At 45.0% G+C, this 17,082-nt stretch overlaps 1 protein-coding gene across 1 annotated transcript in view; it reads left to right on the top strand.

Moving 5' to 3' along the window:
* The first annotated feature begins 329 nt into the window (after window positions 1-329).
* Window positions 330-17,082, top strand: part of SLC16A2 (solute carrier family 16 member 2) — a 96,679-nt gene continuing 79,926 nt past the window's right edge. Inside the window, exon 1 of the mRNA XM_033137163.1 lies at window positions 330-772. Coding sequence (XP_032993054.1) covers window positions 475-772 — 298 coding nt within the window. The 5' untranslated portion in view covers window positions 330-474. The remainder of the gene's footprint in view (window positions 773-17,082) is intronic.

The following is a 17,082-nucleotide window of genomic DNA, read 5'->3' as shown; positions in this document are numbered from 1 at the left end:
TACAACCCTCCGCTAGGACGGAGACGCGACACCCCCGAGGCAGCTTCCGGTGGAGAATCAGAGCCGTGCAAGGCGGCGGTGGCAGCAACGGGGACAACAGTTCCGGACGCGCTGCCTCCCCGCCCGCCGTCAGCGTTTCCAAGCAGAGCCGCACGCGTTTTGATCCAGGCGGGAGGCGGCTCGACGAGGCGGAGGGGCGTGGCGAGGCTTGTCTGGGCTGGACGCGGAGGGGGAGGGTCCCTCTCGCTGCGGCAGCAGCAGGAGGAGGAGGAGGAGGAGGCGGCGGCGGGATGACCACGGGGGAAGCTAGAGGAGGAGACCGAGGAGGAGAGGCAGGCGGCGGTGGCGGCGGAGCAAGAGGAGGCGTGAGGGACCGGCTTGCAAGCGAGCTAGAGCGTTAGCAGCCAAAGCACCAGCGCCAGTGTCCTCCTCCTCCTCCTCTTGCCGATCCGAGGAGCTCGACCGGCGGGCGCGATGGCACTGCGGAGTCAGGAGCAAGCGCTGTCGGAGAAGGGGGCCCTGGAAGACGAAGGGGAGGAGGGCAAAGGAGGGGAAGCCGCGGCTGGCGGCGCTGTGGTGGCCAGAGGGGGCCCTCTGGGGGCCGCGGCGCAGGGCTTCACGCCCCCCGAAGGAGGCTTCGGCTGGGTGGTGGTCCTGGCCGCCACCTGGTGCAACGGCTCCATCTTCGGTATCCACAACTCCTTCGGGATGCTCTACGTCTTGCTGCAGGACGACGGGGCAGCCGAAGACCCCTCGCTGAAGTTTAAGACAGGTGAGCGTCGGTAAGGGGCGGCTGCGAGGGTTAGGGGAGACCAGTGAGGGGCTGGAGGGCGCGAACAGCGCTGACACTCCGGCCTGCTGGGTTTAGGGGAGCCTGGGTAGGCGGACCGAAGTAGATGGTAGTAAAAAGGTGTGGGGTTTTTTGGAGGGGGGTGGGAGGTAGGATGCTTCCTTCAAAAGTTCCGCTGGGGAGCTTGATCGGCGGGCCACCCTCTCAACACTCCAGTTTAGGGTTGCGGTGTGGAGTCCATCGCCTCAGTGCCGGTTTCTGCCACCGCTCCCCGCTGCTTGAAAACTTCCCACAGTTGCAAAAGCTACTCTGAATCCCTCGAGCAATGACAACAAAAACAACAGCGAAACGTGTACAGCGCCGAGCGTGTTGCCGGCGCCTGATAGTAAATAATAGCGGCAGTGTATACTTTAACCCACGAGGAGGAGATGTGCGATTTTGGTCTCTCTGAGCATCAGAGCGGCTTGGAAGTCTTAGAGCCTCCCGGTTCCTTAGCAGCAGCCTATTAAGAACAGGAACACACACGCACACACATTGTGATCCTATTTTGAACGTTTAAAAACCTTCCTCTCCCCTCCTCTTTAGTGTGCAGGCCAAGTAACCCTGTGGCTTGCAAGTAGTGTGTTTTTCGGAATCATAGTATGCATTTCTCTAGTCTTGCTACCTAGCTGCAAATCATATTTGTACTGTATTCTGTATCTGGAGATGGTCCCCTTCCCCTAGATAAGCTTGGAAGCCAAACTATAGGGAGAAAATGTAGCGATTGTGTGATGCTAGTATGACTCTAGGAGTCCTGAAGCTCAGGCTGGCACTCACCCCATCTCATTGTTCATCTTGTATTGAGAACATTTTAGGTACATTACATAGACCAGCGTGTGCCAACGGGGTGGCATGCAATAGCCTGCACAGCTGCAAAGGTTCCAAAACGTGATGGGAGCTTAGCCACACTGGCCAGGACTGATGGGAAATGTAGTCCAACATTTTGGGGGTGAACCAGGTTGACAAAGGCTGGAATATACTGTTCCTTCCTGGAGAACCTATAATCTTTCTTGGTTGATATGTCATATGAGAAGTGGGGTGGTAGAAAAATCTGCTGGTATCAGAAGTCCAGATAAGATGAGGGCCTAGAGAGCTTGGGATAGTGGTGGAGTCAGTGAACCTGTGGCCCTCCCAGTGTTTTTGAGTATAATTCTCATCACTGCTTACTATTGGCCATGCTGTTGAGGGATAGAGTCCAGCTACATCTGGAATCCTACAGGTTTCCTATCCTGCCTTAAGAGAATCATTTGATGCCAGTGATGAATTGTAGGTTCCAGTTATTGTGAATTAAGAAATTATGCACAATGGCTTTGGATCATTGCTGTGTTTTTGTTCGTTTTGGTGGCGGCAGTGCCGTCAACAGTTTTATTGTTTAGCTCCATCAAAACAGTTCTAAACTTACAATGCTGAAGTTGTTCACCATTTAACATATCTGGTTACTCTTGTGCCCTCCAGATGTTTGGGGCTTGAACTTCCGTTCGCTCCAGACAGCAGTTCCTGAAGAGCACCAAGTTGCCAAAGGCTACAACAGATGTATCTGAGTGTAGGAAACTTTGAAACCATAATGTTGAAACTAACCCATAAATCCGGATGGTGAAAGACTTTGGAATGGAAGCAAACTGAGTTTGTTTAGGGTGTTCTTATACTGGCTATTGATTCTTGGATTGGAGTTCCAATTTCTTGTAATTTTTCACTTGTAGTTTTGGTGGGTTTTGTGTGTGTAATGGAATTAGCAGCAGGGTGGTTGATAGCTCCACCGCCCCCGCCGCTTAATAGGGAAACATTTGGTTTAACACTGGTGTATGTAAACAAACAACTTTTGTGAACAAGGCTGGGTCAAGCAATATTGCTGCTCCAGGGGAAACTTAATTTCACTGCCCCCGGCCTGCACTGTGTTGTTTTGAGATGGGGAGATTTTACCATACTTCTGGAAAGGCTTTTAAAAATGCAGCCTGTGAATGCGGAAGGGACAGGGATGGCAACTTGGAAAATTTATCCTTGGGACACACCTATTCCCTGTCCCTTATCTTAGTTGTCTCAAATTTCTCAGACATGTGAGTGTAGTCACCCATGTCCCCTCTAAAGCATTTTGAATGTGGCTCCTCCTGAATGCCAGCTCTCCATAGAAGGCTGTCTCTGCATATGAATTTTTAAATGTATACACACACAGCTCTTGCATCAAAATGGCTATTTTCATCATTCTGTTTCTACTTGGAAGAGGAAAGTATGCAAGGGCTGAGGGACTGTGCGGTGCCAGTTGCTCCCAGGATGAGTTCTCCTTGGTGAAATCCTGTTGGGTATCACGTGCAACTGAACCATTTCATGTAAGGTGCCTCATGCATATGTTATTAATTATGTAACTGGCAGCAATTGCTTATGCAAAAATGCAGCAGTGCCAGGGTTTCCCCATCCCTGACAGGGAATTCTCAGACATTTTTGGCTTGCTCCTTTCAGAGGTTTGGATCTTGTGAAATTCCCCCCTGCTTGATTTTCCACTAACGTACCTTGTAGTACAGACAAGTCTCAACTTACGCTTACTCTTATTTTCGAGGGATAGCGCGTAAAGCCAACATTGTGCATAATCAAAACTCATCGGGTTCCATGGCAGATGAGATTGCCAAAGTCTTTTATTCCTGAATGCGCCCCCCCTTAATTTATAAAAATTATTTTGCCAGGCATGTAAAGCTGAATGTGCACAAGTTAAATGTGTGTAATTTACAAGTTAACTCTGCTATTTTTGCGCAGAAGGAATTGCTACAAATTAATTTGCTGACATACACACTTAATATTAGTTACTTATAATGGCCTTGGAAAAGAGGGAGAAAGCCAGTACTTCCAGTTTAAACAAGCTCCTTTATCTGGTCATATGGAGATGATTTTAACTCTCCACAAGTGACATAGTTCCCCCCCCCCACATTACTTGAATGCATTCTGTTCAGAAACTTCCTGCTAAGTTTATGGTTCTGTAGAAGGCAAGGTCCCTGCTACCCAATAGACACCAATGCGTCTCCTTTGATCTTTCACTGGGTTTTGTGAACAGATACTCTGGGAAATCCCAGTCCAGATGAATCTTATAGGACTCACCATTTGACCAGTGTAAATTTGATTATTTTTAGCTTTTTCTTTTTTCAACAACCCAAATGTGTGGTAGCAGGATATTACCATTTACCAGGGTATACAGAAAACAAAAACAAATAATGATGATGATGATGATGATGATGTTTTTAAAAAGTAAAGGACCCCTGGATGGTTAAGTCCAATCAAAGGTGACTATGGGGTTGCGGCACTCATCTCGCTTTTCAGGTTGAGTGAGCTGGCATTTGTCCACAGACAGCTTTATGGATCATGTGGCCAGCATGACTAAGCCACTTCTGGTGCAACGGAACACTGTGACAGAAACCAGAGTGCACGGAAACACTCTTTACCTTCTTGCCGCAAGGTACCTATTTATCTACTTGCGCTGGTGTGCTTTCCAACTGCTAGGTTGGCAGAAGCTGAGACAGAGCAATGGCAGCTCACCCCTGTCGTGTAGATTCGAACTTCCAACCTTTTGATCAGCAAGGCCAAGATGTTCGGTGACACACCAATACAAATCAAGGCATCCATATTTCCCAAGCTGCTCTGGATGGTGAATGCTAAACATCTAATCCAAAGCATAGGAAATATAATCCCACCAAATGACCTAGGAGCGTTCTGGATCCTGCACCCTCCTGAAATCATGCACTTTGTGTGCAATTTTTCGGCAATAGTCCAAGTCCAGAAGTTCTTACACTGCAAAGACAAATACAGTTTTTTTTTCTGTTGCTGTGCTATTGAAATCATAGCTACAGCTAACATCCATGTCAAAAGCTCTTTTTATTTTATGCATTTAAAGGAGCTGTCCACTTGTAAAAGATTGTAGGGCTGCTGGAAGTAGCGACGGTGTGCAAATTGTTCACATTTTGATTCTGGGCTGCTTCACAGGTCGAAAGGCAGCAAATGCATGTTTCTCCTGGAAGTCTTGCTCCACCCAGACAAAACCCAAATCTTGTTTCCAGATTGTTCCATTTTTGTTTCTCTAATATGAAATGCTTTTAGGCATTGATTACTTTTTGGAGAGTGGGGCATGAGAGAATTGCTTGCAATAGGAGTATACTGGAAATTTTGCAAGAGCCAATAGTTCCTTTGGAAGATAGTTCTCCCATTCCCCAAGCAACAGTCTTATGTCTTTTCAGACATCATTCTAGTCCAAACTTGCAGTTGATTATCCACTTATGATTGTTTATTGTATGCTGGTCATGCTGTATTGTGACTTGATTAGGTTGGGCTGCAACCACGGATGTTGCAAGTTACTTAATGATTCAGGGACATAGGCCCTTAGGTACAAATTTGCATATGCTGACCTGCATGCATGGAAATGAATTTAGAATACAACCAATTTCCAGTCTGAAACACCCCTAATAATTTTTTCAGCTAATTTGTACCTTGAGCCAAAGCACCAGCTCCTGTTCAATTGGTATACTCCAGTTAATTTCCCAATAGATCCTGCTCCTTATCAATTCCCTTCTCCTCAGTTATAAGTATGTACAGTATATTCTGGCGTATAAGACTACTTTTTAATCCAGGAAAATCTTCTCAAAAGTCGGGGGTCGTCTTATACGCCGGGTGGAAAATCTGTGGTTGAGTATATCTCAAACTCTATATTTTAACTGGAAAAGTTGGAGGTCGTCTTATACGCCCAGTCGTCTTATACGCCGCAATATATATACGGTAAGTAAAAGTTAACAGTTCAGTTACTAAACATCATGTAAAATTCATAAATATTTAAATCAAGTTCCTGCTGTAAACATTTCAATATGTAATAGCAATAAGAAGTTCAAAGAATTACAGCTCTCTCAGATAGGCATGCACAGCCATTAATATGGTGATAATGCAGGGTATCAAGGTTTAACCAAAGCCCACAAAACCCTTCATGTCAACTCTGCCCTCTCATCATCACAGGCTAAAACAGAGGTAGATGAAAGAGGCAGCCTTTTTCACTACTGGGACTAATATAGCCCAGCCTATAAAGTGCATTCACAGGGTACCAATGGTGCATTTTGAAATAGCGGATTAGCTGCTCCTAGCTCCTGGGGAAACGTAGGTCTATGATTCATGTGTTTGCAAATGCGTTTGACACATTTCTGCTTTACATTCCTTGATGTACAGTCCCATTGTAGTTGTACAACTAAAATGTAATGAGTAAAGTGGACCAGTGCACCAGGGTTCACCTACCCAAACTGCTTTTACTCCATGTTCAGCAGAGTAAAGGTTATAGGGAATAACGGAAAATTCAGGTCGTGTGCATCAGGTCAGACACTGTTGTTCCAAATAAACTTGAACAGAAGTTAATGAGAAAATTCCTTCCAATAGCACCTTAGAGACCAACTAAGTTTGTTATTGGTATGAGCTTTTGTGTGCATGCACACTTCTTCAGATACATGAAAGCTCATACCAATAACAAACTTAGTTGGTCTCTAAGGTGCTACTGGAAGGAATTTTTTTTATTTTGTTTCGACTACAGCAGACCAACACGGCTACCTACCTGTAACTAGAAGTTAATGAGCTTTGTCATTAAATGTCTTTTGGTTCGTTGACTTTATTTTTTTACAAGAAGGCTGAACTCAATGCTGAAAAATGCAACACAGGTTCTGGCAAAAAGATGTAGTCCTGTCAGCTTGCCTCTTAATTCTCCTGGAATTGTTTTTGTTTCAGCCCATCAGGCACCACCAGCAGAGTAACAGTGTTGTGTTGTGCTCTTCCTGACAATAAACCTGCAAAGTCAGCTGTGGTTATTCCCATTTTGCACATTGGGGATGGGAGAGACTGAGACTAGGAACAATTAACTTGCTCAAAACTGTGCAGTGCATTTGTAGCAGGGCAAATGCAGGCATATTGGATCCCAGCCACTGCTGCATTTTAATAAAATGAAAATCTGAGTCCACAAACCATTGAAATGTTTCTTCAGTATTCATTATTTGTGGTGCAGTATTCTTTTGTGTGTGATGCTGAATCCTAAGGACTGCTTTGGCTTGACCATGTGACTGAAAATACTGAATTTAACACAATGGGAGGCAGTGGAAGGGAGAGGGAAGGGAGATGGGGAGAAACAGGAGGAATATGTGATCATTTTAGTTATGCATGTTTTGGCTTCATTGCTGCACAGGATGGCTGTGCTGGCTGGGGCTGATGGGAGTTGTAGTCCAAAATAGCTGGAAGACACCACATTGGGGAAGGTTGCACTAAGGTTCTCAGGGCAAGACCTAAACTTTCTCCCAGCAGTGGTCCTGAGTGCACCCCTGTTCAACATGGTTAGCAGGCAGCAATACAAGTCATCCATGCACTTCCCTTGATCCCCAATGCACACACATACATACATATTATATAGCTGCCTGCCAACTGAAGCAAGTACCTGGCAGGCAGCAAAATAGAGTGGTAAATGGGAGGATCTGGGGACTAGATTATAAGTCAGAAGCAAGAAAAGTTCACAAAATAGGAGGAGTAAATAGCTCTTAAGGACCCCAGGGATTGAAACTCATTTACCAGTCACAGCTCTGACCTCACCCATTGGCTTAAAACACTGGCAGGCGAGTTCAGTTCCCATAAAATGACCCCCCCCCCTTGATAGATATTCCATAGGCTGAAGGAGACGGACAGGCCTCTGCTTGATAACTTAGTAATGAAGTGGACAAGGTAAATGGGAGGGTGCAGAGGTCGGTTGTCCTGTCCATGTTTACTTTGCTGGAACGTGGCAGAGCTAGGAATGCAAGTTGGACCCAGTGACTACTTGAATCAGCAGCTAGTATGCCTTCAGTGAAGAAATAGCTTCCTGGGGAGGCCATGTGATTAGAAAGTTACAAAATGACTACAGTTTTTTGTAATTGTGTCATTGAATGAAAACGTATTTCACATGGCTGGTTTGCTTGCTTGTTAGTTTAAAGCGGACCTTTTTATTCTAGCTTCCGATGGATTTTGTATGCATTCGTTCTTTTTTTGGGGGGGGATAGAAACTATTTTTACATATTTGAATTTTCACTTTAGAGGTTCACTTTAATAAGAATCCTGCAATTCCTGTCTTGCAAGGCCTCTCTTGCTTAGCCAGTCCCCCACCATTCCTTCCAGCCCCAAAGCTTCATAGACTTCCGTCACTCAGGAAGGTCCTCCCTCCTCAAATCTTCCATTCCAGTGTGGAACATAATTCACACGCCTGAGCCACCTGGGTGGATTTCTTCTTCTTCTTCTTCTACACATTGGTTTCAAACAAAGTTGTATTTAGTTGTGTGCCTTAGTTTTCTGCTTCTGCCAGCTTGTTACTTGGCTGACCTGGTCTGAAATGGGAATCCTGTTTGGAGGATCCTGCCTTGAGGCCAAGGACTGTTCTCTCCTTGGTCCTAAGCCTTTGTTTGGGCTGTACGTCTTTCGACTGCAGGTGAAGGCTTGCACGTTCGAATGCCTCTCCATACAAAACAATCCTCTGCTCAAACCCCCCCCCCCAAGTTTTAGGGACAGGACTACTCTAGATCCCTACATGTAGTTTACCTTTGCAGAGTGATTCTTTAAAAAAAATATATGACCCAGCAATCTATTGCATGGGCCTCCCCCAGCAGCCTGAAGTGGTATAGCAAAATACATGTTGACTACCTTAGGGAAAACAAAGCCTAAAGTCTGGTCTGGTTCATCCTGTGGCCACAGCATTCTGTAAACTTTAAAAAAAATTGCAGGAAAATTTCCATTTTTGTATGCATTTTTGTACATTTTTTGAGCTGAGAACTGTGTTGCAAAATTCAGAGAAGTATAAGAAACAAAGAGATAACAGTGCTCTGTTCTATGCATGGGAAGTACAGATTGGGCCAGTTTGCTTTAAAATGTGGACCTTGAGTATCCTTAACTAGTACTGGGAGGCTTGGTTCAAATCCTAACTCAGCCATGATGCTTGTTGAGTGTGTCTGTCTTTCAGGAAAGCCTACCTTGCAGGGTTCTAGATTCAGGTAGGTAGCTGTGTTGGTCTGACACAGTTGAAATATATAAAAACAAAACAAAAAATATATATTTCTCATTCTCCAACTGCCTATTCTTATTTGGCCAAAACAGAACCATATATTGCTGAGGATTGGAAGGGGCTACAAATGGGATTGGGGGGATGGAATGGAATATCCTGGAATAAGGCATGACTGACTGAGCTCTGTACACTGCAGCATTTTATTGCAGCTTCCACGTCTTAATAACATATTTTCTTGAAAGCTGCTTATCTGAAAAGGTTAATAATGTGCTGTTTATAGGTTTGGTGATGGTTGCCCCCCCCAATCTTTACAGGAAAGACACATCCTAACATTTTATTTCTATGGGACCACCTCATTGTGATATAAAAGAGTGGAAAAGGCATATCACTGGGCATGTTAGTGCCTATACTTCCAGTAAACATGGTATTTTACTTTGAGAATCTGCCACAGGCTAAGCATGGGTCAAAAATTTACTGCAAGTTCCTTCTCTGCCACTGACTCACTTTATGGCCTTAATCAAGACACTCTGTGTGAGCTACCCTTGAGTTTTCCTTGTTCTTTTGGTGTGTTGAGTGTTGCACCCTCAGGCTGAAGTCTGCCTATCTCAGTGGCTGGACACTTGGGCCATTCTCTCATGGTCTACGTGCAGCACAGTTTTATAGACACAGTGTATGCCTGTAAAAATAGGACTTATGCTAAAGAACATCAACAGATACAAGGTGTGGACCCAACCCAAACAATCAAAGGGCTTTGATTATCCATGTTTCAGCCACCTCTTGCAATGTCACGTTCTCCAGGTTTTGATCTTATACAAGACAAGGTCCCTTTAGATCAAATTTAGGACTAGGCTATCAAAACAACACTGGCAGTTCGTTTGTTTACATATACTGAACAATATATTCCTTTTAAGTGAAGTAGTGAAGAAGACAAGCAAGTACTGCTGTGACTCCATACACACCCTTTAGTTGGATTGCTGTCTCTTCCCATCTCTTCAGCTTAGAGAGCTGCCTTGTGTTTGAGTCAGATCATTGGTCCATCAAGCCCAGTATTATCTAACTGACTGGCAGTGCCTCTCCAGAGTTTCAGACAGCCCTACCTGAAGATGCCATGTGGGATTGAGCCTCACACAGAGCAGATGCTCTGCCACTGAACTGAAGCCCTTCCCTGCAAAACCAGCTGCGCTGCTTTGGAGTTCTGTTTTTGCTCCATTGGAGGAGTTCAGAAAATAAATAAATAACTAGCAGCAAAAACTATTGGTGACATCTAGCAAATTCTGATGAGAAAATGCAAAAAAAAAAAAAAAACCCACAAAAAAGCTACACATTGCCAGGGAGATGTTCGCCTGAATTCTTGGGTTCTGACTCATGTTGGAACTATAGCTCTACCTCCCAAAGTCCTTAACCTCCAAGGACTCTGTGCTGCTCATGCAAGGAGGTTTTTCACTGTGTCTTCAATACATTCTCATCAAAATGCTGACCCATATTATTTCTCCCTTTTTTACATTTTTTTGTGGACAATCCATTAAGTTAAAACACACACACACACAAAACACAATGGAAATGGCAAACCTGGAATAAAGCGGATGAAACCCTGAGAAGAACAATGTTGTGTGCATGCTGCAGAAACAAACAAGCAAACCCTTGCATGCATGAGTGGCATAGAGTCCACAACAAATGCTCCTTGTGAAGATATCCTAAGACTCCAGACTAGCCCATCAGTGCTAGCAAAGTCCACCCCCACCAGCTGGGACTTGTAAAAGTGCCATAAAGTTCTCTTCTCTTCACTCTATCTCTCCTGTAGTTTCATGCCACTTTTTCGTGTCTTGGTATCTAAACATTTCACTTGGAGGGGGTGTGTGAGATGTGTCCAGGTGGCATTCTCTAGCTTTCTGCTAGAGCTCATCCCCCTTCCTTCAAAAAAGAAAAAGAAAAAAAAGACAGCACCATGAAGATGGAGTGGGGTGCATGCTCACCACTTGTGAAATCGGATAAACTGAAGCAACTGTTCAACATTGCCGCTTGTTAACCTTGATTAGAACTTTTTCAAGGAGCTGCGGATGTCTCATTAGACTCATGCTGCCTCTATTCCTCTCATATGCCAGGGCTGAAGTTCATAGTGGGTCTTGGAAGTGATGTGCAGTTAACCTGTGCATTACCCCCCCACCCCAGCTTAGGGTCCAGAAGAGGGATTTGCAAGGAGACCCGGTGGAACAGAAAGAGGACCTTCTTGGCAGTAGCAAGTAGGAGCTGGTAATGGGATAGTCCTTGGCTGCTTTAAAGGCTTTCCTGTCAATAAATGCACCTTAAGAGGCTGTCTGCTCTTCCTGCTCCTTGGCCAGCTTTGCCTTTCTCCCAGCTCTCAGCCAGGTCAGCAAGATGCTTTTCAGATTCTGTCTTCACTAGCTTTGTGAAAACAGGTAGCCATGTTACTGTGGTTGAGAGTAAGTTGAGAGTAAGTTGTCATATCACATTGACTTTGTGAAAACAGAAAACAGCATTATTCCCATTTTGCAGACCTGCACCTGGGAGGGAACACCTTATTCAAGGCCGCAGAATGAGGAAAGGTAGGACTGAACACTTAAGTGCTCAGAGTGCTTATCCAGGGATGGTAAACTTCCCAATGTTTTTAGAGTCCAATCTGTTTTCCCAACAATGGGCTGCAAAAGGGCTCTGCCATGCAGCAAATCTCATGCAATTCTGATGCAGCCAGTGATGGGGTGCCTAAGCAGATCTGGCAGTACACTTTAGAACAAAGTTGTCATTAGGCAATTAAGCACCGTGGTCTCTTTGTTAGAAGCACACTGGCTGCCTCTCATGGCAGTGTGGAAAACAACTTCCCTCCAGGATATGTTGGCAGAGGTTTTTATTACAGTGTCAAGTATAGGGATGCCTCTTTGGAATCAAAGGTGCATATCCAACATTATATTTTAAATTTTCTATAAGCTTGGAGAAAGTATCAGGCACAGAGCAAAAGTGCACAGGATATTGGAGTTGCCAAATGTGTAGGACACATGCGAGTGCACTTCGTTAAGTTCAACCCTGTCTTGGCTGACATGGCAGAGAAGATGACCTCAGAGGACTTTTCTGTCTGCAGGACTACACTATCCCTTTTTGAAAGAAAGAAAGAAAGAAAGAAAGAAAGAAAGAAAGAAAGAAAGAAAGAAAGAAAAGAAAGCTGAATGAAGTGCATGCATGCATGGGCACCTACATTTAAAGAAATTGTACCTACAAACCTGCCTGTGCATTCCTTCTAATTCTCCTCCTGCCTAACATTAATTTGCTTGAAAAGAACCCTGGGAGAAGGGAGCACACCCCTTTGTGGGGGGGGGTGGACATCAGTTTTTCAAATAAGTATATGCTCCCTTTTAAAAACATTTCCCCTCTCTGTGTGTGCAATTTATTTGTACACACAAACACTAATAATAATAAAAGAAACTTCAGACACACAAAAATGGATTGTGTGTTTCATTCCCCCTCTCCTTCAGTTCCCCCCCCCCCCCAGTTACCTGAGGGAGGGAGGCAGCAGCCATATACCAGTTCAGGCCAGTGGCCCAGCTAGCTCAGTATTGTCTACATTTCTACATTAGCATTCATCTGCTTTGGGTCCCCAGATGTTCTTGGACTACAACCCCCATTATCCTTTACCATTGGCCATGCTGGCTGGGGATGATGGTCTTTGTAGTCCTAGTAACAACTGGAGGAACCCAAAACTGGGGAAGGCTGCCATTTGCAGGCAGCAGCTCTCCAGTTATTTCAGACAAGGAATCTTTCCCAGCCCTACACCAAGTTTGGTGGGAAGTGAACGTGGGACTTTCTGCATGCAGAGCAGATGCTCTGCCACCAAGCTACAGACATCCCCGAGCACAGTATTCGGAGCACCAAGTCAGCAGCAATAGAACTACCTTCGCCACCAGACAATTGCGCTATAGAAGAGGCCCATACTTCAGCTAGGCACCCTTCTCAGTAGAGTCCTTAACTTAATATGACTTGTAAGTGTACCGCTAGCCTGAAAGCTGCCGGTGGCAGATGGAGAATGGAAATTCTTGTAGAAACGGAGACATTCTGAGACATTCTCCTCAGAGGGAATGGCTTTCCAGAGGCAGGCCGAAACCCAGCCTGGGGACTTTTCTGTGTGAGGTCCTGCTGGCTTGGAGAGGAAACCCTAATGACACAGTGTGCTTGGGACAGCAGCCATTTTGAAGCCCAGCTGTGTAAATCCGGCTGTATCCCGCCGCATAGATTGACCACAGTTCCTCCTTCGGATGGCTTGCTGCGAAGTGCTGTGGAAATGGGTGTGCCCTAAGCTGCCCTTCACCAACTTGGTACCTCCCGGATGCTGTTGGGACTACAACTTGCCTTAGCTGCTAGTCTTTTCAGGTGGGTAAAGTCTGTTCCAAGCAAATGGGAGACAACTTACTAATATCTTAAATGACTTGTACTGCATTCATGCACCACCACTTCGGCCTGAATCGTAATTTTCCTCTAACCCAGGCTTTTGTCAACCCATTGGAAGTATCACACTCATTTTTCTCTGGGAGGGTGGTGGAACAAGGTATGGCAATTGGTAGCAGTTGAGAATCTCACAGAGCATAACATGCGGCTACGGGTATGTCAACACTTCCACTTGTTCTGCCGCCCCCCCCCCCCCTGATAAAGCGCTGCTTGTCACTGAATCAGGAAAAAAAATAAGTCCTCAGAAACCGATTGATGTTTGTTCTTTCTCATTGAGCAGTAAACAGTGGGATTTTTCATGGAAACTGGCAGGACAAGTGGAAAACCTCTTGGACCTATGTGTTCTAGGCCCGGGGAAGCAGTAGTGCAGATGAGCCCTTTAGGGGAATTAAATTTAAGTCATTTGTTTCATTTACTTGGTTTCCATTTTCTGAATTTGTCATGTGTCAGCCCTTTTCCTGTCCTGATTCATGCCATCCCCAGTGGTCTGGTGATATTCCCCAAAGACATCTGGCCCTTGGCTTGAGCTTGTCATTTATTTGACACCTAAGTCATTACCTGAAGGGATATTGTTTATTTTGCTGTATAATTTTTTATTTGCATTTTCAAAGATTTTCACAATAATCTTAATATCAAATAATTGCTTTGTTTCATAGTTGAATTCCCACCCCCCGCATCCCCACAGTGCTTTTACTCAAATCTTTTTGACTGCATTATATCTTTATTTATTACAAGTTTCTCTGTTACAGTTATTTTATCATTTTTATTCCACTGCCTTTATCTCGAATTCTGCCCTTGATTTCATTTGACCATAGCATTTTTTAAAAAATAGTCAGTGAAAAGCCTCCATTCTTCTATCAGGGATATTGGTTTTTTTTTTTTACCTTGCCACTGTGTGGTACCTTCTGCTCCTTTCCCTCCCCTGATTCTCTTTGTTTTTTCACCCTCACTGCCAAAATGTACCAGGGTTGGGTTTGTTGATGATTTGTGGTTTATGTCCTGTGTTGCATTAAAAATTCTCAATAAAAACTAAATTACCACCACCAACAACAACAACTGGAGATATCAGGGTTTGAACCTGGGATGTCTTGTATCTGCTGGATCACTATGTTTCCATTCCTTCTGAGGCAGTTCTAGAAGGGCTTGATTTGTATGTGAAAGGGGGTGCAGAAATAGGGTTCAGGGTACTTCTACCTCTTCAGTGCTGAGCTGGTAGAAAACAGCAAAAAATGAAACAAAAATAAAAACTAATCCTATAAACTGCAAGCTTTCTAGTGATGCAAACATACTTGAGGACTCATTTTATGCACACTTTAGAACTGTGACCCTGGGAAGACCTGAAAGTTATGTAATCAAGGCAGTAGGGTGGGTGGGTGAAATTTGAGAAAAGCAATGCAGGAGTTGGGAGTGCTGTGCCAACTCTTTCTTTCTTTATTCCTCTAGCTGTCTCCATTAATGTGCATTTGCCATAAATCACCCAGAGGGTGTGTTCATTGCCCGGAGAATCTTCTGCTTAAGACAGGCTTTCTAACCACGTTCTGAACTTTAAATGCCAAGGGGTGTTTGAATTCTTCAAACACCATCTACTTGGCGGCGTTTCCTGCCTTTGCTCTCCTCACACACACACACACACCCCACTTCCCAAACCCACCCAGCCCTGCCTTCCTTTGAAACTGAAAAGAAAATAAAAGAAGTGAGAGAGAAAATGAGAGAAAATCGTATTGTAGCTCTGGGCGAAAAAGGAAGGGAGCAAATGGGGATAAATGAGCAGTTAGCAGCTATTAAACAGCTGTGCTAAAGTGGCATGGAAAAAGAGCATTTTCCATTGCAGGCTGGTCCATTAGGGTGAATGGCTGTAGGAAGAGTGAATGGTCAAGGAAAGGCTGTAGCTCAGTAGGTAGAGCATCTGCCTTGCATGTAGAAGACCCCAGGTTCAAACCCCAGTGGCATCTCCACGTAGGGCAGGGAGCAGCTCCCTGTCTAAAATCGTGGAGAGCTGCTGCCAGTCAGTGTAGACAGTACTGAGATAGATGAACCAGTGGTCTGACTTAGTATGAGGCAGCTTCCTATGTTTCTAATGGGGCACAGCTCAGCCAATCTCGGTCTGCCCCATAGCAAGCCTCCACCTGTCCTGTCTTCTCCAATATCCTGTGGCCTCAACATTTCCCTCAGCAAGGAGGAAAAAGATGGGAACAAAACAAGAACCTGTTGGATCTGGCTTTGACTGCTCCTGGACTCCTGTTCCACTAGTTCTAATGGGCACCAGACACCACTGGTCAGTAACCTCCCAGCTAATACCCCTTTCTGCAAGGCTAGACAGTTGGTAATTGGGGTCAGATCACACACTGATCCACATTCCTTGTCTTGGAGGAGGGCTGCAGCTCTGATCCACATGGAATAGGGTCCCAGATTCAATCCTGTCTGGCATCTCCAGGTAGGACTGGGCAAACCTCCCCCCATCAGTCTGCTGCCAATCAGAGTAGGCAGTTCTGAGCTAGATGGAGCAGTGGGCTGACTCAAGATTAGGCCTGTCATCGTGGTATTCAGTTCTACCTTAGCTGCAAATCCATTTACTCTCAGAGCCTTCAAATCCTGCCCCCTTAAAAATCAATGTGGGATTTGGCACAGGATTATTTGATTGTAGGATTACACACCTGAGCTGCAGAAACTATGCCTGGATGCAAGCATTGATGGGGAACTTCTCTGGGCCAGAGACCTGCTTCTTGACCTCCCAAGCAACCCCAGTTCTTTTCTCCATAGGAGTGACTGGCATCCATTGCCCTATATGGGAGACAAGGAGGTACTGAAGCAGGACAGTCCAACTTTTCATACCAAGTGGGCTGCAAGAGTACTTCAATATGGAACCCACAGGCCACACACTGCTTTGTTGCGTGGGGATGGAGGTAGGGAAGGGGAAGTGAGTCCAAAATTTAACACCTCTCCCACAGCCCTTGCACTGTGAGGCGCTGGCAGGGCCCTTAAAGCCTTCTTACCTCCTTCCTAAAGCTGGGGAAATGCTAGCTAGACTTTGGGAAGGACTCTAGCATCCTGTCAGAGCCTTATGTCTTCTTCCCAAAGCCCAGAGCCCCATCTACCCTCGGCTTTCGGAAGGCGGCACGAGGGCTGTGGTGGTGGTGGGGGCATCAGATGTTGCCAAGGTCCTCCAAAAAAGGCCTTGAGGGCCACATGTTGGACCACCCTGTACTGAAGATTTTCTTAATGTGGAGACCAAACCTACTTCTTGCCCTAATTCATCATGGACGTTAAGAAAATAACCTTAGATTTGGATAGCCACCTCCTGGGTTCTGTTGCTTGGTCACGCTACAGTGGCAGACTGTAAACAGCTTTAATAAAGTGAATCTTGATATTCATTAAAGGTAAGTCCAAGAGCCACTTTAAAACTCCGCTTTAAAAGCAGTTTAAACTCCTTCAGAATTGTTCTTACTTTCTGTGTTTATACAGCAAAACTCCCTAGTGAGCAAAAGCCTGGCAGAGGATTATCTTGATCTGCCTTATTAGTTTTGGCATGAGTTTTTTTTTAAAGGGGGGGGTTGTCCAGTACTTTAAAGTTCTTATAAAATGTTTTAACCATTTCCCTCAAATACTGAAAATTGCAAAGAAAATATCTATATATTAGGGGTGGTCTAAAGGAAGATCAGGATATGTAAGTAGGTTTCTGGGTCATTTGTGGTGGATTGGCAAAGAGTTCCACCCCCGATTGTTAAGCAGCGGCTTAAAAAAAGCAAAAAAAGCTTTGTTTCTGAAATTAATGGACCTTGAGGAG

This window comes from Lacerta agilis, chromosome Z (genome assembly GCF_009819535.1).
Source record: "Lacerta agilis isolate rLacAgi1 chromosome Z, rLacAgi1.pri, whole genome shotgun sequence".
Taxonomy (NCBI): Eukaryota; Metazoa; Chordata; class Lepidosauria; order Squamata; family Lacertidae; genus Lacerta; species Lacerta agilis.
This window is presented reverse-complemented; position numbering and strand designations above follow the sequence as displayed.